The 24,235-nt window shown below is 41.7% G+C and overlaps 1 protein-coding gene across 1 annotated transcript in view; it reads left to right on the forward strand.

The window, feature by feature from the left end:
• LOC118253777 (transducin-like enhancer protein 4) overlaps positions 1 to 24,235 on the forward strand; it is a 96,590-nt gene that overhangs the window by 40,740 nt on the left and 31,615 nt on the right. The window contains 3 exon segments of the mRNA XM_035558540.2: positions 12,231 to 12,404; positions 12,406 to 12,436; positions 12,864 to 12,880. Coding sequence (XP_035414433.1) covers positions 12,231 to 12,404; positions 12,406 to 12,436; positions 12,864 to 12,880 — 222 coding nt within the window.

The raw sequence follows: 24,235 nt of genomic DNA on the forward strand, positions 1-24,235 counted from the left end.
GTATTGGCTGGTAGTACAGAAGCCCTGCAAGGTTTATGGGTGTGGGCAGCCACAGTGTTTACATTTTATGAGTGGAGAGGAAAGGCATAACAACAAAAGCCATGGCTGCTCACACTACATAAAATAAAGGTGAGAAGTCATAGCTTAATAGCACATTATTCACACGTATAATTATGCAGCTGGTAAAAGCAGTTGTTTAAGTTATTCTAATGAAGACACTACAACTGTGCTTCCCATATTCTGCCCCCTCCCAAATGCTTTTTCTTTTGTGTATAGATTATACATAAAAGTCTTTTCCTTTTTTTTATTCAGTGTATCAAACACACTTTGAAATGCTAATTATTCCATTTACTTTCATTAAAATTCAAATTGCTGAGTGAAGATGTGGATAAGGGTCGCCGAATAATCAATCTGAAGTGAAGATATTGCTTCAATTATGCCTCTGTCTTTTAACAAGGAAATCAGGACTCTTCTGATCATTGCTGACGGTAGTGTAGAGCAGTGGTCTGATTGTAGCTTGTTTTTAATAGGCTGTTTCTAACTCTATTTTGTATCCCTCTGACCACAAGAAAACACTGGTAGTCAATTAGAAGATATAAATGGAAAAGAGTAACCTTTATTTCCTCTGAAGTAACCATTAGAAAGAAGGGGGTGAATCAGAGCGAGTCGTGTAGAATCATGAATAACATTTGTTGTACGTCTTTTACGCTCCAGTGGGGAGAGTGGGAGATGAATAATTTCCCAATTAGTTTTCATTACCTAACGAAAAATATTGCCTTATATTAACATTCTTTGCATAAAGTAAGTAGCTAAAGGTTGGCTTCTTTGTTGTAGAAGTTTTTACGTCTGCTTTGCTAGTGTGTACGTAGTGTTGTTGTGTATATGCACGTACCGTTGTGCGTGTGTGCGTGTGTACATGTATGCACATGCACATGAATATATCACAGTCTGTGTACGTTTTTGTCATTCACCCTTGCATATATTAGGAAGACTGTGAAAAGTAATTAGATTCCTAGTAAATGTTAAGTGTATTGATGTAGAGCATGTGGCATTGTAGATACTGCCTATTGCACTTGTTATTTAAGTTTATCCTGCCTTCATGAACCGCTAAACTACACAGAATAAATATAAACAAGCTAGAAGCTTGTCTGGGAGCCCAGCAGTTACTTTTATTGGTCTGCCCCCAGCAGACAGAAGTGAATTTCCTATTTTGTCTGTTGCTGTCTGAATTTATCTTTTCAAGTCAATTGAGATTCCATTGCTTGAAATCTTTGTAATATCTGAGTTTTGTTTCTGTGGATTAAAAAGGGATAGCTCTCATCTCCCTCAGAAGAGTGATTTTACCTTCCTTTTTTTCACTCTTGTTTTATGTTGACTTAAAAAATACTGCGTAGCCCTCTGTATAGTTTTAGAGAAACAGGAGCAATACGGACTGAAAATTTCATGTTCATCAGATTTAAGGGGAAGTAATCTAATTCAGTCTTTAAGAGATTAATTGAAAATTTAATAAGTAAGATAGCAAGTTATCAAAAGAGCTTAAGTTCTAGTTGCATGAATATCTACAATAATTTTATGCCTGCTCTTAGAGAGATTCAGAGTCTGAAAATGTAGCAAGGGACTCGAAAAGGCTTGTCATACTTTGTAAAGTGAATACCAATAACAAAAAAAGCAAAACACATAATTAGAAATCATGTCTCCTTTATATCTCTAATTATGTTGTTTTATATTATTTTGCTGCTTGCGAAGTCTGACAAAGTTTGTGTTCTTTTAACACCGATATTTAAAAAGCTTCCAGTGTTTGTTCTCTGTTGATAGTTTTTCAAAAGATATCTGTTAATTACCCATTGAATTGTGTATTGGAAGAAGGCAGAAGCAGTGTCTGAGTTTTTGAAATACAAATGTAGCTTAGATTTCTCAGTGCTTTGGGGCCATATTCAGTTCACCTCGTTGATGCTGAACTGTTTTTCGTTTGAGTGGAGGAACTATGGTTAGAGTTTAAAATGCATTTTACTGGAATGGGGTATGGCACAAGAAACGAATGTGCACAAATCATGTCTCTCTTTGTGTTTCACATATATATTTTTATATGAATGTTCTCTGATTTAATGGAATCTGATGAAGCACCTTTTTAACTTTGCAATATTATTCTATCTTCATTGGTAAATGAACCAAATCACTGATCCGTGCAGTTTAAATGCAAAATACTGAAGTGAGCTTGGAACCTGGAGAGACTGCTTGTTCTCCTGACAACAAACTCGTTGTGTTTAATGGAATGAAACACAGTTATAATGACTTCTTTCACAGGTCATGTTCAGTTTAAAACTGTTGACGGACTGAAACAAGTTAAATATCATCCATCTTCTTGAGAGATACAGGGAGAAAAACTAAACCAAAACTATGTATCATAAGCATGCTCTGCAAGAGGATTGTAAATCTGTATCTGGTGGTATTTGCTTTGGGCAGTATGGTGCAGGATTCTTGCTTGGGGTACTTAGTAGTGCACACTCAGTGTCCCTCTCCAGGTTGGGTGCATCGGCATGAGCAACATAATGCATCCAGTTGATCTCGTCATGTGTCATAGCTGCCGTGTTTTTAAATTAGAAACTGCAAGTTCACACTGTTGGAACAACACACAAATTGTAGCCTTAAATCAGTAATATGATCTAATTAGGAATGATGTTTTCATTTCCTGTATTACTAAATTGAGTTGTCTAACTCTCTTAAAATGTGTTTTTTTTTTTTAATCCATTGTACTATATAATCGGAACATGCTGTGTGAGTGTGGTTACGTTTTAATAAGGGAGCCAGGGAATTTAACTTGCAACTTTATAAGAATTTTATCAGAGTATTTTTTTTTTCCCTGTTTTAAAATAGTCAGTTTTCAACTGCATTTGGATGGTAAGACAGAAATGGAGGCTACTGCCTGTTTATCACAGAAACAGATAAATGCACCAAAAACTTAAGAACAGGTATGTGATGGTGTTCAAAGAAAATGCAGTTTAGCACAAGAAATGCTGAACCTCAATTTTTAGCAGTGACATTTTAATGATAGGAAGTCTGCAAAATTATTTGCCATCAATTGTGAAGGCAATAACAAGCCTTGGTGGTTTTTCACACTCTCTGTGTTAAGTGCTTTCAGAATGACAGCGTAAACTGTGTTAGAGAACTCCAAGGAAGTAAAACTGATTAAAATGTTCATGCTTGAATGGTGCTGATGGAATAGTTCATTTGGACTTTCTCTACCTCCTGCAGCTCAAGCTGAAATATTAAAATTCAGTGGATTTAAATCTCTCTCCCCTCAGCTCAGGAAAAAAACATTACATTTTAATAGGTTTTAAACTCATAATTCATTGGTTTGGAGCAGCACTATTAAATCTATTTAAATATTACTTGTATTACTAAGGAAATGATTTAAATGATTTTGCCTTTACCATTCTATACATATCTGGGTAAAAGTAAAAAAAAAAAAAAAAAAAAAAAAAAAGGAAAGAAGGCTTTGGTTTAATTTTTAAGCATTTTGTTTTATTATGTCACTTTTATTGTCTTCTTTAAAAATAAGCAAATGGCATTTATTGGAAAAAAGGATGGCTCTGTATTGTGACATATAACCATCAAGCTATAAAGTTCCTTCTTTAATACACTGCTTGTCAAAATTTCAATCCTGTGTTTGAGGTAGAAGTGCTTGTTTGCTCCATCTCAGAAATTATGTAATTTCTGGTTATTTTTAAGTGAGTATTCCATTTTTACAGATGTGAAGAACGACGCCTGTTTAAGTAAATTATGTACCAACTTTATAGGTGTGCAGGTACACAAAGCTGTGGGAGTATTGAGATGCAGATAGGTGCACACAGGGTATAATAAAAAACTTAGTGTCAGCGCATGCTGTTGCTCCCACGGCCCCTGTGCTCCAGAGCTCCTGCTGCTAGGTGCAAAGGTGTGCAATTTAGAGGCATTTCTGCCTCCTCACGGATGGTGGTTTTTTTTCTGCCTCTCGTGCGTGCCTGTGCAGTGGAGAAGAGAGGAGAGGGGCTTCTGGGTGAGCCACAGCGCTTTGTGGGGATGGACTCGGGATGATGTTGCTGGTGGTACCTGGGCAGAGGTGGGCTGAGGCTCGGACTGGGGGCCGGGCAGGGAGCAGGGATGCTCTTTGCCACCCCATGCCCAGTGCCCGAGCAGAGAGATGACTGTGGGCAGGTGTGGCAGAAGCTTTTCCTGTGTAAACTATGAACGTTTGCTTTCTGGTTTGTGTGGTAAAGCCGTTCCTGCAAAAAACACGTGCCTTCAGAAATGGGAACTTCAGCGAGGACGGGGAAGGGCAGCAAAATGCCCAACTGTGTTGTGGCACTGGCACAAGCCACTTGTCTCTCGGGCCCTTTTGTATTGCTTGTGCAAGGGCTGTGCTGGTCTTTAGCAGTGGTTGAAGCTTAGATGCTGTAAAACAAAGTGGCCACCTGCTGTATGTTGTACACAGATTGTTATAGTGGGAAGGTGGCAGACGAGGTTGACTTAGTGGGTACGTGCTTTTGGTTGTGTTTATTTGTGTACCTAAAGAAATACTGAAATGCACTCCTCCCTGTTTAATTGCTCCTTTGCTGTTTGTATACTGAGAATGTGTGAGACGTGGTCTGCAAATTTTTTGACACTACCTAATCCCTGAAATGGAATCGTAGGAGGAAAAACATTTCAGCAAACATCTTTTTGTTTCTGATTATTTGTCTGAGGTATGGCTGGGTTGAAGACACTGCTTTTTTTTAGGTGGGGGAAGTGGAGAGTTTTTTGTAGTGTTTTTCCCATGTGCCAGCTTCAGAGAGAGCCTTATAGGTAAGGCCTGACTTAAATCTCTTCCATATGCAGCATTATCCTGATTTAAAGAAGGTGAAAATGAAGTACACAAGATCTTTTTAGGGATTTTTGAGAGAAGTAATTAGAATGGAAATAATTCCGGGTTCCATATTTACTGAAAAAACGCTCCAAGGGTGGATTTTTAAATGCTGTTGCTACACTTGGAGTGGGCTGTCACTATTTTCCTCTTTATGCAAGCTGTTGTAGCTACTGAATTTATATTGGTCTATCACTCTAGGAGCAGTCAGTAACATGTTTCAGGGCGAAGTGCAGACCACTTATTACATCCCACTGCCAATATGCTGATGCCAGAGGCCCTGCTCGTTATGCTTAAGTAAGTGCATATGACACGAGTGCTACAGCTCACATGCTGTATCTGATCAGGCAGGAGAGCTGACTTCTGCCTCCGTGTTTCTCAAGATTTTCCAAACCCTGGCACCACAGCCAATTGACCACCACATCTTTTTTTGGGGGGTTAGGATTAATCAGTGCAGATAGCAGAAGAATTTCCTGTGGAGAATTTTCTTTGTGCTCTACGGTATGAAGATCCCAAACAAAGACAATTTGCTGAAATTCAACGCAGCGTGGATTTGTGTGTTATAACCATGAGAAAACAGAAAGTAGGACTGAAAGAGCTATGTAGTCTGTGTTTTTTGGTGATTGCTATCCAGAAATTTGACTTACTAGTGGTGGACTCTAAAAAAAAAAAAAAAAAAAAAAAAAAAAAAAAAAAAAAGTATCAAGCAAATGCACGTGCGAGATACATGATATGCATTTTATGCTAAGACTGCATGGCTCTTTGACTATACCTTGTGAGGAAGTTTAGAAGTGAATTACTGTTGCCACATTAAAAGCTCTGGTGGTAGAATTGCTTATAGATTTAGCAACTCAGGTCTCTGTGTGATCAGTGGCATTTCTTTTCTTTTAGCTTTTTCTTTTAGCACCAAGTCACAGTGGAGACACCCATTTTCCTACTGTCTGTCCAGACCAGAGAAAATCTCTTCCCAGTGTCCATGGGTAGGATGTGAATAGAGTGTCTGGATAAATCAGGTGTGTGTAAATAGGATAAATCAGGACAGCGTGCACCTGTCCAGATCTGAATTTTGCCCTCTGTAAGTGAAGACACCCCATTGCTGCTGTCACTATTCTTCTCTCTGCACTGGTCTTTGTAAACGGTTTTGAAGCAGAGGTTTGTTATGCGAGGCACATGCGAAGCCACTGGTGTTTCTTACAGTAAGACCTTGAGCACAGCTGCACTTGGTGCTTTCTGCCTTCACTTGCAGATGCGAATTTTCTTTTCCTAAGCTAGCAAGGGGATGGGGAAGAAGGAAGAAGAGAGCTTAAGTGGCATGATTTATGCAAGAATTTCTGCCCTTTATTAAATGATAATAGAAAGTGATTTTAAAGAGCCTAATTCTTTCTCCTTCCAGTCCCAGTGTAAAAATGAGAGAGGAGTCCTGCAAATAGAAAAATGAACTACTGAACTCTGAGATTCTGGGGAAAAATGCACACGGCCTTTTGTGGGAAACCAGCTTTTTTTTTTTTCATTATTAAAATGCTGGCCTCTTTAACCACAGGTCTTTGGTTTGGTGGTGGATCATATTTTTTTTTGTTGTTGCTTTCATCCTCTGTCTTTGCTGTTTCACTGTGTGAAAAATAGTCATCGGGGGGGAAGGGAGGACAAATGGTGAAACGTATCCTGACAGATGTTCCTGTATATATGATTAAGAACGGAAATGTTCCCTGCATATATTGCCTTTCATCCCACAATATGATTCTGGAGTTGACTTCTTATTCGTAGATCACTTTAAAGATCTTTGAGGCAATTTGTAGAGATATGATTCTGATAGTTTCTTTGTTATTTATGAAGGAGTTCTAAATGCTCCCCTTCTGATTAATGACAGCTATTGATTTTTCCCTTCCCCCCATAGTTTTCTCAGTGGAGCTTGCTTTCCTTCTGTGGAATCAGTATCCTCAAAGACAGAAAATACTGATTCTCAGGGAGGAAGAATTTTGGCATTTGCTTGATGTTTTTTATTTACTTATTTTTGTTATTGTTCTTTTAATTTATCTCATTTTTCTCCGTTTTTATGTTTTTTCATTCTTTGTCCTGGATTTTCTAACCTGTGCATCCATTTTCCTTTGTGAGCAGAAACAAGCACTGTGTTTGCTGCAGATGAGCTGCGTATGAGGGTACTGAGTTCCCACCAGTCTCTGATGCCATCTTTTCACACTGGGCGCATGCAAAATGATCACTCCCTTACAAGTCCAGTCTTAAGGACAGTAGGTTGCTGTATCCTACATCTATACCACAGTCTCTTTAAGACAAACCAATCATATGATATATGTGCATATAGCTCCAGGACTGTTCCACTGGAGGAGCTGTTGCATGACTGTCCTTCTATACTGTTTTTCCATGTTGTACTTTAACATTAAAAAACAAACAAAAAAAAAGAAAACAACCCTGGTTGGGGAGGTTATGACAGCAGAGAAAGGAAGTGGAGACAGTGCACATCATGTCAGGGGATGCTAACAGGCATGACAGATAAAAATTCGTATCATCTGAAACACGCTTAAAATTGTGTGTGCCAGAGCACTTCCTTTTCTTGCTGGTCTTTGAACCATTGACACTGTGTACTCAAGCCATTGTTTTTATCTCTTTATATTTTTTATCCTGATTAGGGTTTTCTGTGTATGCTATCATAATAATGTTTCTCTCTGAACAGTCAGTCACTTCACCTGAATAATTTCATGAAGCTATCTTAGTCAGATGCTTTGGTGTCCCCCCAGCAGTATAGCAGGTTTGTGTATGATTACATATCTTTTTGAGACGTTATTTTGTTAACATTAGAAATGTCTTCGGGTTAGAGGAGTATGTTCAGGTTGTTTGGATAATGGCTGTGCATTTCCAGGGTCTGTAAAGGAAAAAGTGGTAGATTACTGTGACACAGAGCTGCTTGGAAAGTATCCAGTAAAAACTTGAACCTTTTCCAGGAAAATAGGTTTCGAATGTGCTGACTATAACAAGAGAGCATTAGAAGCTAATTTGTTAGTGGGTTTATTATCACATTTTGTTTTAAATTTGATCTCTTAAGATGTGTGGGGAAAAGAATTAAGCTAAGCATCAATATTTATAATTCCAGTTGTAAAAATTAGTGATACTCAGATAAGAACCTTTTACAAAGCCTTTTTATGCATTTGTTTAGACATGGCTTTGGGAGTTATGTTTTCCCTTGTCACTATAGACTAAGTAGAAGAAAATTCAGAAAATTTAAAAACCCAAACCAGATTAATAGCAATTAGATGTTATCTTTATTTGATATGGGTTGATAATTGTTGAAATTTTTAATTCCATTTTTAATGACAAACTTATTTAAATGACTGTCTTCCTAAACTTATTACCAAAAGAGCGAGGTTTTCTTTTTTGGCTTCTTTCTGACTACTGATTTTACCCTTGCTCCTATATTTTTGTGTGTTGGATATTTCTTAAAAACATTGCAATCCAGTAGCATTCTATAGGGTATGTTTCTTGGTTGGTAACTGTAGCTGTTTTTATTTCTAAATAGTTCTGGAAAATTTACAGCATAATAAAGCCTGGTGTACTGGTTTTGCAAGTTTTCACCTGTTACGAAAATGCACGCTTGATTTTATGCATACTGTAGTCAACTGTTCTAGGATTGTCTAGTTAACCATATGCTAAGAGTTCACAAATGACATGACTAAGGATAATAAATTAAAGAGGAGATGGAGGAGTGGGAAGTGAAAGCATTACAGCAACATCAAAAAATTGTGTGGTTGCTCAGTTAGTTCATTTTCAGGCTTTCCTTGCAAGTTTTTAAATTGTATCAGATTTCATGATCTAAATTCATTCTATAGGCAAAAATGAATGTAACCTGCATTCCACAGGGGCATATTTATTTGTGGGGAGTATATCTGTCAGTTGTCTTATTTCATATCTTCAACATTTTGAGGACTAGAGAGAAGACCATGTTTTTTTCTTACTACTTTGTAGCACTAACCAGATGCCCAGTGGGTAAGGAATTGCCCATGTTTTTCTAACTTTCTCTGTAACCAAGCAGCTGTGTACAGGCTGGTCTAGAAGATAATACTCACTATTGATGCTGATGGGTAGTGAAAAAGCAAAACCAAGCTGTGAATGTTGCAGGCATTTGAATATAGTAATAGATTTCAAAGGTTTGGAAATGGCAGCTGGGGAGGTGCTACCACTTTCTGGCTTTGCCTTCTTGAGTATGTGCGTTAGAAAACAGTGCTTAATTATGTTGTAATTTACTTTCTTCCTTCTTTTATGATGACTGCCAGCTTTGTCCCCACAAGGCATTGTATTTTGAGAGCAAGAGTCTACCCAGTATTTCACTTCTATTTTTTTCATTTGTGTTTTTGGACCGGTGTCTCACTTTGGACATATGACATTGCTCATCATATTGGAGGAGCTCATAGTCCTTTTCTGTACCGATGCAGTCCTACTCCCAGTCCACGTGTTGTTGAACTTCCAGTCCTACCCTAGTCTATAAATATGCACCATGTTATCTGCAACTACATGGCATGAGCAAGTGGGGTAGTAACGGAATTTGGGATGTTAACTTAGGTTAGCAGTCTGTTTTTCATACCAAGGTGTTTTCTCTGTGCCATTGCAGTGTGGCTAAATCACACCAATTTTCCGCTGTACCAGTGAATGGCACTGCGTGACTGTGGGGCCATCTTCCATCCAGATTTCATGTTCCCATCACTTTCTGTGAAAGATCTTCAGAGTCCCTTCAGAAAAGTTGTGTGCGTGGTTCTCTGTGGCAGGAAGGCTGTGGGTTTGTTTTGTTTTTTCACCTGCTCTCTTCAGTTCTTTTCAGAGATGTCTGCAAGGCAACTTGCAAGGAAGAACATTTTAGTTCTTGGCCAAGAGAATCTGGGCCAGCCATGCAGTTCTGGGTGATCTCAAGCCACTGCACTGAGGAGTCATTGCACATACTAATCTTAATGCCCAAATTATGTCCGGGAGATGTTAATGTTTGGCATAGCTAAGATGTAAAGCCTGTGGTGCTGTATGGCTGAGTTATGTAGAGAAACTCCCAACAAAGTCCAGTAAAAATGCCATTGAGTTTGTACGAACATTTTCTTCAAGCTCTTTGGAAACCATCCTGTATCCACAGAGGAGGTCATATAATGCAAATTAGGTAGATTGGTAGGCAAATGTTTATGGATTGTACAGAATTGTGCAGTGAGTGACCCTTACTTGTATACTTTGATCAACAGTGAAAGAGTTAACAAGAGCAAAACTCTGTCACTGCTGGTATTCTCTGGTGCTTCTCAAAGCCACTGGCAAACTCAGGAAGACATCTTGCATTGGTTTATAGCACATTTTCAAAGAGGAACGGGTAATCCATGTTTAAAACAAAATCCAAGATTCTGGATTACAAGGTCTTTTGTCTGCTCATATTCTTTCTCTGTTTATCATTTCTCTCTGTCCTCCTCCCTCCACAAATCCAGCATGCCAGCTTGTTCCCTTGCTGTAAGGTAGTCCCATTCAAATTCTAAAGCTAACCAACACACAGTTGTCTCTTGTTTCATTTTGTTGTAGTTAATTTTCAATTCTGAGCAATGAAACATCCTTCCGTAAGAGCACTAAACAAACAAAATGTGTTTGGTACTTTCTACAAAAAAGGACACTTAACTAGAGTGACATGGGTTTGCAAGTAGGGAGAGGATTGATCTTTCTTTCCCACCTGCAAGAATCTTGTTTCTGGTTTTCTTTCTTTTTGTGCCTTTTTTTGTCCTATTTTTTATATTTGTGTTATTTTTCCCCTTCCTTTTGGGTCATTCATCTTCTGTCCCTGTCACTGGGCTGAGTCAGATGCCGTGTACGTGCTACTGTCACTCAGATTCCACCGCCTGGATTGTGTTTTGAAAAGTAGGAGAAGGATCTCTACCTTCACAGGAAAGTGTGGAGGGATGCGTGCGTGCAGGGTGCTGCATGAGTTACGTGGCGTGCTGTATATATGACTTGCGTTCTTTTACTTTCAGCTCACCCATATGTAAAGATTTCATGCTAGGGAGGGGAGGGAAAAATCAAGTGAACAGCGTTACTGCCTCTCGATTGATTAGAGAGCTAGGCTGTGAGGTGGGAACTGAATTTAGATTCAAATGAAAAACAAATAAAAGCAGAACTTGAATCTCCACAATTAGGAATTTAAAATGGAATGTTTTTATGCAAAGTGAGTTAAGTTTTTATTTCTTCCTCTTTGAAAGTCCTTTATGAAGACGTGGAGGGAAGAGAGCAATCCTAGAGGACTTCTGATTTGATTTACCATGAGTCCTGAGAAGTGACTGCTTGGAAACTAAGAGAAAATTTCAAAGCTAATCTAGTTTCTGTATGAACAGGAATTAGTTGGACAGTTAGTGGGCAAGTCTTGGACCTAAACAGATCTCTCTTGGGATGTACTTAACATAACTTTTTTTTTTTTCATGCCTTCCCATTCAGTAGCAACAAACAATCTATCTACCCACAGTGGTTAGCATAGCACAGAGCTTGATGCAGCTCTGGTTGAGGTCAAGCACTCCAATTTGAACCTCTCAAGGGCTTTCTCTATGTGTTGCCAGTGTACTGGTAAAAATGACTTTAAACTCTTGTCAGCGCAGTTACTGGTGCATGCATCACAGTCCCACTCAAATAAACCTGTCACAACACAGAGTCAGCAGCTAGAGAAGAGTACAAGGGCAGGCCTCTAGCTTTTCATTCGAGCATCACTAAACGTGCACAGAGTGCCCAATTATTTCAGCATTATTGAGCAAGCCTACAGGAGGACCCAAGCCTTGCTACATTAGATTTTCTTTAGTAATTTGCTCAAGTACCGCTGAGGACACTTAAAGGGCTTAAAACGGTGGCTGCAACCAGTTTCCTTTTCTGGATTGTTAATTCAGGTTTTCTCTTTCAAATTAACTCTCACTGCATGCTGTGCAGTAGCGCTGGGAGAACTGTTTAACACTAATTTTCTCAATTTTCAGCCTTTTTTTTTTTTGGCATTATATAACTGCTTTTATAGTTACATATGTTTTGATTAGACGTGTACGTGGTGTGTTTCTGCTAGCAAGAATAAAATGTAGCAGCTCTGTCAGAGGAATAAAAAAATTCACTAAAACTGAAAAAAAGCTCTTTTTTTTATAATTATTTTTTGTTGTTAATTCAGCCTGAAGTTTACAGATTGTGTTGTGTCCAAACATACAGACATTTTTAAAATGCCAAGATGTTTGTGAGAGTTGATACGTGGGTTGATCGGATGTATTGGTTGATCTGATCAGTTAGGTTTGACGTACAGGATCAGTCAGACAACCCCTCCTCTCCCTGAACAAATTCAATATCTGTGTTTCATTTTTCACAGCAGCAACAACTCCAGGCCCAGCATTTGTCACACGGACATGGTCTGCCCGTGCCGCTCACTCCGCACCCCTCAGGCTTGCAGCCTCCAACCATCCCACCCATTGGCAGCAGTGCTGGCCTTCTGGCACTGTCCAGTGCACTGGGGGGGCAGTCCCACCTCCCGATCAAAGATGAAAAAGAAGCACCATGATAACGATCACCAAAGAGGTAGGCACTGCCAGATGCATACATGGCTTTATTTGTTTCTTATTCCTTCTTTCTTTTATTTTTTAACTCTCCATATGTTTTGAAAAACATACAAACAACAAAAACAACAACAATATTCACAAGTAATTTTCACTAGCTAATTGCTTTAGTATTTATTACCTTGTAGTAGCCAGAAAGTGTGTTCAAAAGGTGGAGTTCTGGTTTTATAAATCTGGCTGTAGGGTATTAATAATTAACTGTACAGAAAAGTTAACATCTGTGCAATTTATTATTTAACAGATATCAAGATTCTTTCTTCTGAGAATGATAAATGTGTAATTTTATGTAAACTAACTAGTACTTTCTCTTTCTCTCTCTTTCCCCCCACCTCCTCATCCCCTGCTGCTGCCTCCTCTCCTCCATGTGTGTGGGGCTGCTCTGCACGCAGACAGAGACTCCATTAAGGTAGGACTCCATTTTGCAGGTGGAAGGATAGGCTCAAAAGGGCTGCACACTGCATTTTTCTGACATGTGGTCTGGAGTGGTGGAAGAAGTCACTGATTGAAACCAGGGTGTGACCTTCATGCTGATTATCAGAGTCCTGAATAGGCTGTGTATCACACTAAGAGAGTGGCTGGTCATAGTGCAGCTAGGATAGCCAGTGATGTACCATCCAGTGAGGCTGGTGATCAGATCTCTGCCCCTTGGCCAGCTCTCAGTGTTGAGGCTGTTCTCAGATATGGTAAAGAGGACTGTCCTGAGTCTCTGTGTAAACTTCGGAGATAGAAAGAATTAGCCAGTGGTTTTAAGTCTTCAGAGGCTGTAAAACTATAATTCTGATATATCCGCATAATACCATTTGCATTGAAGTTATGGAGAGCTGTGTCACTTTCAGGGAAGAAGCAGGTTCCCACCTGCTGTGGTTTCAGCAGCTGTTGGCTAACTATAGTGAAAGGAGCTGTAGAAGGCAGCACTCACTTTAAGAATCCTATATTCCTCTCCCAGAAGTCAGTTTTCACGCTCTTAATGACTCTGTGGCGTACATACGTACGCCATCCTGTGAATGATAGTGTTTATAAACAGCCGTAGTACATATCTTGCAGCTCATGTAATTTTGAGCATTCAGTGATGCATACTGCAGCAATTCAGCATATATTCCTGTGTGCTCGTCTGTACTTGATAACCATCACAGTCTCACAGAGGATGCTGGAGTTTTAATGCTGCAAATGGAAAGGTGCATCTTGGCTCTGCCCTCTCCTGGATCAGCCTGCTTTCCTCACTGCCAATGGCCATTTACCAACTCACGGCAGAAGCAGTTGTTGCTGGTTGCGCAGTTACCTGCATAGCCCTGGGTAGCTGGATGCAGTTAGAGTAGAGCTTGAACAGCTTGCACAATCTTCAGAAGTATAAGATTTAGTGGGTTTAGGTGATGGTGAGTGTGAAATGAAAAGGGTGCATGTCGTACAAAGGGCAAGATGTGTGCACCTGACTTACTGAACACTTGCAAACAATTTGTCAAGTTTTCAGCGGTGCTTTTTTAAGAAATGTGTGATTCATTCTTGGGGGTGGCCAAACAGCAGAAGAGGTGTTCACAGCACAAGTTTTAGGAGCGTTTGATGAGATTGCCAGGAACTGGCCAGTAGGGTGTCCTCAGGGCTGCATTTTGGAGCCAGCTCTCTTCAGTGTTTTTTAAATGATCTGGATGCAGAAGTCAAATGCATACTAAGCAAGTTTGCAGATGATACTAAATTAGGAGGAGCTGTGGACTCCCTTAAAAGTAGAGAGGCCTTGTAGAAAGATCTTGATAGACCAGAAGGAGGGGCAGGTGCTGAGCTCTGCTCTCTGGGGACAGCGGCAGGACCCAAGGGGACGGCATGGAGCTGGGACAGGGGAGGGTCAGGCTGGGTGTCAGGGAAAGGTTCTGCACCCAGAGGGTGGTCGGGCACTGGGACAGACTCCCCAGGGAAATGGTCATGGCACTGAGTCTGCCAGAGTTCAAGAAATATTTGGACAATGCTCTCAGACACATGGTCTGGTTTTTGGGTGGTCCTGTGTGGAGTTAGGAGTTGGACTCAACTAAGGTCTCTTCAGCTCAGGATGTGCTACGATTGTTTTGCTCATGTGCCCTGGACAGTCAGGAGAAGCACAGTGCCAGGCACAGGCTTTGCCCCACCAGAGACCTGTCCCACCGGGGGCTGCTGTGTGAGGGGGCATGCCTTTGCTTCTCCAGCAGTTCCCAGTGGGGACGCGTCCCGTGCCCTTCCCCACATATCTATTCTGCCATTGGCAACTTTGCTCTGTCCCAGCAGAATGAAATTGAGCTGGTTGTTGTCAGTTTTACTGTTACTCACGTGGTTCTGCATAACAACCAGGAGCTGACAGGAACTGTCAGTTTTTACTGTGAGCAGCAAAGGCACTGAAACTGTCTATCCACCGACACAGGACAACAGTGCATTGGATTTCACTTTAGCTTCTTTGTCACGAGGGCTAGAAACTGGGATTATTGCTTTGTGCAGTGAAACCAGGCACAGATTAATGATGATTTCGGCAGAACGCCTGCTGTTCACTCTGAGCAAATAGTTTTAGCTGTTCTTCTTTTTTCTCCACATCCAAACAAACAAGTGCAAGTAGGGCAGATATCTAAATATACCTGAGAATATAAAAATGCTCATTTTCTTTAGCAGGCTTGCATACCTGTATAGTTGAGACCACAAGCCTTTCACTCATGAAGGTGAATAAAGAGAACTGCTAGCATATAGGGTATGCCAATTACTGTTTTAAATAGATTTATTAGTCCTGTTTCCATAATGTCTGTGGGATGTTGGGGTATTTATGCTGGTACGAGTATTGCGGGTGTGTTTATACTAAAAAGACTGATTTTGTTTAGTTCATCTGAAATTACTTAGAATGATTCAAATGCACTGTTACTCATACAGCTTCTGACACTGAGAGGAGGGTGTCACTACTTCGTAGCAATTTATTTTGAAATGATAAGTAGATGTTTGTCTTGTACAGTGTTCAGGTTGTGAGTTGGCTTGTGTGTCAGCATTATGGGGCTTGCTGCCAGCCTTGCAAGGTGAAATAGTTTGCTAATTTCCTTAAATGTTTTCAGTGATGCCCAGAGTAGCAGTTAGTCGCTTGTTCTATCGATCTGTCCTCCCTTAAGTGGCTCCTGGTTAAGAGAGGCTTTTTATGATCGTCTGCTGTGTGACTTGAGATGTTTTTTGTCAGCCAGAACGTGCCAGTTGCCAGCAGCTGGAGTCTGTGTGCTTGTATGAAATAATTTATTCATGCAGGATAATGCTCCTTAACATTTAACAGGTAATGAACGTGACATAAATTTCCGTCTTGCTTTTAATTTTTCCCTTTCCTCTTCTAATGTGCAAACAGGCAGCTCTGGTACTCTAAATAATAAGTAATTTTTGGCCATCTGTCAAAAGGAAATTTCAATACAAATTTAAATTAATGGTGCCTGAAATTTTTTATAGCTCCTCTAAAAGCCTCTAATGTGCAGAAAATTCTGAATCTGCTGGTAGTAATTAGTGTAGCATGTAATGAGGATATGGGCAACGTTATACAGCCCCAGTGTAACGTTTTGATATGGTAGCAAAATTTTGATTTATACAAGGTTGTGCCTGGGTTTAATTGTGAGAGACACTTTAAAGTGTTTTCTTGCTGATACAGATTATTAAGCAGGGCAGATTTTAGAATAGCTCGTAAAGTGTAAATTTACGCTTTAGTGTACGATTCAGATAATGAAGGTACCCTGCCCATCGGTACAGAGGAGCTTGACTGAAGTGTCCCATTTCCCCTCGCCACTTCATGCTACCACTTCCTGTATCTTTGATTTGGCAGGCAGTTTTGTTCGTGAAACTTGTTTCCAGTTATGCTCACCGTGACCCTCCACGTAGTTCTGCCCAGGGAAAATGCTGTGCTGGAGCAGCTGGAACTGCTGCTCTCTGTTCCTCCTCACAGAGAGGAATGAGCAGCGTGTGGGTGAGGAAGAGAAGGGCTGGGCTGGTAACACCTTTTGCATGTGAGATTTTACGGGTTCTTTGGAGGTTGTGGCAGGCAAGTTGTTCATGTCACTGGTGAGCACTGAAGCCAAGATCTGAGGCTGCAGCCATGGAGTGAGGCAGGCTGGCATCAAAAGGCTGTTTCTTTTCAGACACAGCCCCATTTCGGTTTGTATCACTCCTCTAAACATGACACTTTCTGCCTGATAAGAGAGCCCAGCCTTGCTTCCTTCCCAGCACCTCCCTGGAGCAAGCAGTTCGCTGCTGAACGAGTAGGGACCTTCCAGATAACATGAGATTATCCACGAGCTATTCCTAAATAATAGATCGCCGTCTGCACATCAAGTTCGGTGGAGGAGGATGGCTTTGGGAACTCTTTGATTTCATGCTGGATTCAGTCCTCCGAATCCTCTGCAAAGTTTGAAATGGGGAAGAGCTCGAGATGCAGTAAACTGGGTCATGGGTCTGCTCTTCAAGGCAGAGGAGAGGGGAGGGAAGGGCAGCAAGGGGCTGTGCTGACAGTGTAGTGGTGGCTTAAGGGATATGACAGAATAATATGTGTTTAGACTCAAAGACAAACAAGCAGCTGCACAGTTAAACACATGGCTTTTCTGAGAAGGTCTGATGTTTTCTCTTTTCAATGCAGTAAAAATATTTTTTTTTGGCTAACTAGTAAATAAATAAAATATGATTCTGCAGTGCTGCAGTGTGCCCTTGCTTTCTGTTTGTACCCCGCAAGGATTTTTCCACCTCTCGTAAGGACTGCTGATTCAGGAGGCATGTCATTCTTCCTGGCCTGCTTCTCACCCACTGTCTCTGGGACAAATTTGACAAAAGTTTCTCTGGTCCATAACAAAGCCCGTTCTGTAAAAATTACCTTTTGAAGAAGCTTAGGAAGCATTTTGTGTGTGAAGGTGTCATATGGCAGACAGTAATCAAGTGGTAGCAGTCTCTTCCCATGGCGTTGGCCGAGACACCTAGACTAAAGGAGCCCCCAGCTGCTCGCCAAGCTTTGAGTCTGTCACAGCCAGTGATGTCCCTTACCAACATATTCAAGAATTTCAAAGTCTTCTAAATCACTGTTCTGTACATGGGACTAAACTCTTGCAACTTTTTTCCCTGTCTGTAGTTAATCCACTTCTGTTCTTTATACCCATGTGGTGTATTTTTCCTTTTTTTTTTTTTTTATTTGAATTGTAAATTATTTGGGGCGAGGCCATACCTGTAGTACGATATGCCAACATGGTGGAAACTGTTCATTTCTATGAGTTCATCTCAGTCACAATAAGTCAGTAATTAAAAGCTGCTATCTTGTGGCTGGAATAAAATAGCCTATTTGAGATCCCTCTGGAAAAGAAAAAAAAAAAAAGGGGTTTACATGAAAGGATAATTTTAGCTTCTGAAATAACAAATCAAATGCAGATTGGAGATGCATTTCTGTCCAACATGTTAGTGAACTAGGAGAAGTCTGTCAGGGCAAATTCAAGTGGGTTTAGCAGTAAGATTACTTTTGCCTTAATCTGTGGGAAGGCTAATAATTATACATGTGGCAAATACAGAGAAAGGGGACTCGTTGGTGTGAGTCTCGTGTTCCATTTACATTTCTGGTGGCAGGTGCTCCAGTGCTTGCTAAAACCTGAGCCTGTCTCGATTTAGCTTCTCGAGCTGTTAGCCACTATTAAGTGTTTAGACCTCTGTTCACTTAGTATGTAAGTAAGAGTAAGCTGCTTACTCCTGCAGCTGTTATTTGATACTTGTAATGCTTCTGAAAAGAACAAGGTAGTTTAAAATAAAAAAGACCAAGATATATGATCAGAATTCTGGATATTACCAAATGTAATTGCATTGCTCGGACTTTGTTCTTCCACTGGTAGAGGAACAGCACAAACTGACATGATTTACTGCAGTAGACTTCATCTTAATTGTCAAGTTTCTTTTAAGTGAGACTTCCTCCAGTGATATGAGTCTCCTGCCAAACACCATTGCATTCAGTTTGTATTTAACGAGCCAAAGAAACATAGTTATCTGTTACATGCGTAAAGAAAGTTAGAGAATTTATTTCCTGATCATTTCATTTTGCCACTTCAATACCACTCAGCTGAAAAGCTCTTCACAGGCTTGTAAAAATCAAAACATGTTTCGCATTCGTGTCATGGCTTCTGCGTGCGCCTTTCTCTGTACGGAAACAAGGCGTTGCGTGTATTTTGCTTTCTGTAATGATGAAGTGGTAATTTTTGAGCTGAACTTGTTTGAACTAAACTTTGCTCCACAAGAGTTGTGTTTTGATCTTCATGGGTGTTTTGAGGGTAGCATTATCAAAATATAATGAGTAACTTCTGTTGGCTCGCGATACAATAATTTGTTCAGTATTAATTGATATCTGCCTCTGGGCATGTAAGCTGTGCTGAATGTAACAGGTGCCTTAATTCCAGAAAATGTGTTGTAATTGTTTGTATGTAGAACAGATGAATAAATATCTGTAGGGCATAGCTGGTCCTCAGGTGGTGAACGTGAATGGATTAATGATGTGATTGGGTGAGACAAGCTTGTTTGTTGCAGTCTCGTCCAGTAACTGTCTGCTGAAGCAGAACAAATATTAATTAGCAGGGTCCTGTTTGTTGTCTTGGTTTATCTTATGGAGCTGATTTTTTGGCATTGCCCTTTTTTTTTTTTTTTTCTTAATAACCTTTTCATAGCTAGACTTGTAGCATGTCATTCAAGTCTGTGGTTTTTAGCAGATTTTAAAACACAAAACTGAACCTCAGGTATCTCTTTTTTTAACTGAATTTTACACTTCTTTCTTTCATTCAGTGTCACATCATTTGCCTTTTTAATGAGGTCGTCTGGGAATTTTAATTTAGTGAAGAGCATTCATATGAAAGTAACAGCATGTACTCTGCTATCAAAGAATTAGTTGATTCTGCCATGTCTGTGGCTTCACTTCCTTTACCCAATGGCTTTTTTCCTTCTTCTGTGTATAAACTATGCTGGCCTCTTTGCTCGTGCCTGTTACGGCAGGGTGACTCTTACTCAGTGGTGTGCCCACATTTGGATGAGCTCCTACAGCGCTTCTCACTATCAAACTTTATTTTGCCACTTGGTGATTTAGGGTAACTCAAATGTTCTCTCTCCAGATGCTCTCTTCACCCAGGAGGCAAACACTTACATGGGCTGTAATTTCTAACCTGAGCAGTCATGTCTAATTATTTCCATGGCAACAGACTGTGATGTTGATAATACAAGATTATGACTTCACATTGTAGAGTAGGAAGAGGAAGTTTGCTGGGGTGAGGAGGTGGGTGGAAAGGTCTTCTCCAGCGCAAAGTCTTTGACAGTGTAATAGCTAGGAGGAAAGAAGCAGAGGGAGGAGATGGATTTGTTTATTATCTTTTTTTTGAAGTCCTCGTTATAATGTAAGTGCGCAATTAAAATCATACCCCCAATGCTGGCATTCATGTTTACACCAGTTTGCTCAGGGTGAACGTATCTGGAATGAAGCACGTGTTTGCAGGTTCAGTTAAAGAGGTGTTAGCCTGAGGGATAGGAGAAGATACATAATATTCATCAACTTTTACTGAAGCGGGACACATACTAGGTGGCTGCTTTATGTGTTTATGCCAGCACTGTGACAGGTTTTCTCTCTGCATTGAGCGCTAATCACCTCTTTTAATTTTGAGTTGTTATTAAGACCTTTACAGCCAAGGTATTTGAGACATCCCTTATTTTAATGCATATCAGTGGATTCATTGGGCATTCTAATTATCTACTAGAGGGAGAAGAGGAGACGAGATTACCTTGTGGAGTCAGCAACATGGGCGAAATGCACTGCAACTTTCCGTCCCCTGCCTGAAGACACCGAGTGCTGGTAGCAGGTTAATGCTGGTGTTAGACGGCTCTTGCTGTCTCTTCCCCCGCGCTGGGAAAGAAGTAAATTCCCAGTTAGAGTGTTTTCGGTTTCCGAGGCTGATTTTAGAAGAAGCTGGAGGAAATGAGTGGTCTGACTGATTCCTAAGTTGTTATGAAAGATTGTCGAGTGCATCATGAATTGCAAAGTTTTAGATGTGTTTTTGAGCAATTACGCTGGCCAGCGGGAATCAGCCATTGAGGAGAATTTGCAGAAAAGTTACACCGGGCCTCCCGCCTCTCTCTGGTACACTTCTAATTGAGTCGAATAATTAATTAAACATCTAAAGCTCGATTAGCCTATTCTGCATGACGATTTGAAAAGTTCTGTGTTTTCTTGAGCGACATTTGGCCTTTTGAAGAACAAAAAATTGGAAATGCTAATGTTTTTTTCAGCCAACTAAGGGAAGAAAATAAAAATGTCTCCATAGCAACAAAGCTTCTTTCTAGATAGTTTCCTAAGATATGCCTGAACCAGAAGCAGATGTCTGATTTGAGAATCTTGCCTCCTTCAATGTAAACAAATAACTTCTAGGCAGGTGTTGGAAATAATATGGAAATCCTATTAAGGGGCCCTGGGTTTCTGTCACTCAGGAAGCCCTAGCCACAAAAGGGTTGGTTGTCTGAATACAGGCGGCAGAGTAAATTCTCATTAGGCTTTAGCTTTTCCCAGGAAATGATTGTCTCTGCGTGCTCTTTTCTCCCGCGAACCTGCCGCTTCGGCCACTGATCCCCTCCGCCGCCCTCGCCTCCTCGCTTTGCTCTCCGGCTGGATTAACGCCTGGTGCGCGCTGCTGCTGATGCCGGTGCCGCGATAGTCGTGACAGTCGCGACCGGAGCGAGGGGAGGACGGGGAAGGGGCGGGGGACGCGGCGGAGCAGCGGCTCCTTCGGGCGGGTTTGCAGAGTTCCCTTGCGGGGGGGGGGGGGGGGGATCCAAAAACGAGACGGCGAGGTTTCGCGCACCGTGCCTGGGAAGCCGGTGCGCCCCCCCCTTTTTTTTTTTTTTTTTTTTTTTTTTTCCTTCTTTCTTTTCCCATCCCTCCGTCCCGCTGCCGAAGCGGCTGCTGGCACGCTGCTGCGGCCCGCGGGACGGCTCCTGGCGGGGGGGACGGGCTTTGTGCGGGATGGGGCTTTGCAGCCTAGGGTTTTTGCAGGCTGAGGCTTTGCAGGCTGCAAGCGGGGATCCCTCCCTGCGCTCCCTCCCCCGGCCCTTCCCCGTCTCCGCGTCCCGGGGCGCACTTGATAAAGCCAATGAGGCGCCCGCCGGTGGTCTCCCGTCGCCCTGGCAACAAACCGCGGGGCACCCTGTGTGAGAAACGCATGCATATCTCTGAATTAACCTTTTTCCTTTTTTTTTTTTTTTTTTTTTTTTTTAGTCTGTTCCTCCCTCGGCGCCGGGGGACCCAGGGCCGCCCCGCTCCGTCCCCGCGGTGCCGTCGGGGCGCTGTTGGCTCGCTTCTGGCCCCGGCTTCGCCGGGAAAACACCCCCGACCCGAGCAGGGGGGGACTGGAAACAAGCTCAGCGCTGGCAGGGGGCGGCAGGGACTTAATGAAGTGCTGGAGCAAAATGATGTGCTCGGATCGCCCCTCTCCGAGGTGCGGGCTTTCCGCAGGGAGCGCCGAGGCTTGCTGTGTTTGCACCCCGTGCCCCAGCCTCTCGAGAGGCAGCTGGGGGAGGTTTCCCCATAGCCTGGGGCGGGGAGGGGAAGGGTTTGGGCACGCCGCCTTCCTCCCTTGATCTGCGGGGCGAGCGCTCCGCTCGTCCTCCGGCGTACTCCGGGCCGCCCCTCGGGTCCGAGTGGTTATCGGCACGGGTTTTGGCCGAGCCTGGCGAGCTGCCGAGCCCTTCGCTCGTTTTGTTTCGGTAACGAGCGGCCAGACGATGCGGAGGTCACTGCTGGAGTTAGAAAGCCAGCGCCGACCTCAGTAACACGCAGCCTCCCCTTGCGATGTTGCAGCGCCGGGCGTTAGGAAAGCACTGTAATTGGCTTGAAGTAATTATAATCGTGCCTTTGAGTGCCTTGGTTCTCCCTGATGTTTGCCGAATTCGTTTTTGTTGATGCCACAGGTCCGTCGCACCTCTGTTTCGGGGCTGCTTTTAAAAATGCCAAACTGCAATTTATTGTGACCCTGCAGGAAACAAGTGTTATGTTTTTCCTCCCCTGCTTCGAGAAGGAGTTCCTTTCAATTCTTTCACCTGCAAATATTTTGTAGTGAGCTTTGCTGTCCCGTACTGCAAAAAAAAAAGTGAGAGGAATTCTGAAAAATGTCTGAATAATGTAAAAATAAGCCCTTTAAAATCAATTACCAGTAAACCTTGTGGGGAGAGAGAAACCCTTTTCCTGCTATTCCGTTGATGTAAGGTGCCCTGTCAGTATGCATAATTGGTGTTAGAGTAGGAAAGGCACCCTGCTTTCAGCATAAAGACAGCCTGTCCAGGGTCAGTTTGGTGCCTTTGTAAAAGCACTGTATGCTCACCACCTAGGCAGCCTGAAAGCTTTACATCACACCGCGGGGTATTTGAAAGCAATTAAGCACTTAGCAGACCTTCTGTGGGACTCTTGTGTGCTTCATGAAGATTTTCTGGTAGCTGCGTTGCCACCAGCCATGGCACAGGCTGGAAGTGCCATTTTTGGGCCCTTCTTCCTGCTCCGTAGGATAGGAAGGGGGGGAAATTTGGTGTAATGTTGTCTCTCCCTGTCTCTCTCTCCCTGGTTCTCTTGAGAGTATCTAGCACCAGACGGTGCAGTCTTTTCTCCAGTTTGTCTGTGCAAGTTGAAACTCGTTTGATACCAAGTGTTTTTTGTGCTGTAGTACCTCTCCGCTGTGCCTTTGGTCCCCATGGACCCTAAACCATTTTACAAATATTGCTAATCAACTGAACCAATGAAGGTGCTGCTGTTAGGACAACTGATAAACAAACCTAGTGTTTCAAATAGTGCTAGTTTGATTTATAGTAGTAAATGTAACTGAAGTTGCCTACCAAGTGGAGTAGGGCTGGAATGCCTACAAACAGCTGCGGGAATCACAAAGTGACATAGCCACATCTACGTAGTAGACAAGCATTTCATAATTGTTTTGGACAGGAATGGGATGAAATTTTTTTTGACTGAAGAAGGTTTTTATGTTGACAACACAGAACTCCAGAGATTGTTACAGTGCAATCACTCTAAAACTGTTTTACAAACAAAATATGTTACAGATTTTAATTATAAAAACAAAAATATGTGCTTTAATTTGACATACAGACAGAATTTCTCATGCTGTTTTGCTAAGTCTTAAAACTGCCAGGGATTCTCTTTGGAATACTAGATATTCAGCATGCACGACTGCTACTGTGGATGTCAAAAATAAAATATTTATAAATGTATTTGATACTGTGTTCTGGCTCAAAATATGTATCCGTGCAACACTACTCTGTGATGTATACGTAAACTGGTCTTAGATGAAGCGGTTGCTATTATCCAGGCTTATTGGTGCCAAACGTAAGATTAAATCAAAACAAGCACCTATACTTGTTAACTAACATTTTCTTAAAGTTTAAAAATAATATTTTAATGCAGTTATGTGGTTATGGCCAAAGCCAACAAAACGAAGGAAATGTATGTTCTGAAGGTGGCTGTTGCCTGCACTGAAAAGACAAATGAGGTAAAAAATGAAATACCACTTAAACGTGCTGCCTTGTAGCACTGGTTTACACTGCTTTTTGAAAGCATAAATATGAACCTTCACGAAACCTCTGGAGAAGAGCGCGTGAACATTCGCCTGACAACCAAGGAGAAAGAAACACTAAGGTGGGTGATTAGTAAGAGATCAAACGAGCAGTGGAGAGAGATGTGGGAATAAACGCACGTTGCCTGTGTCCACCTTACTAACTGCTGTGCTTATTTTTATTCACG

This window comes from Cygnus atratus, chromosome Z (assembly GCF_013377495.2).
Source record: "Cygnus atratus isolate AKBS03 ecotype Queensland, Australia chromosome Z, CAtr_DNAZoo_HiC_assembly, whole genome shotgun sequence".
Classification (NCBI taxonomy): domain Eukaryota; kingdom Metazoa; phylum Chordata; class Aves; order Anseriformes; family Anatidae; genus Cygnus; species Cygnus atratus.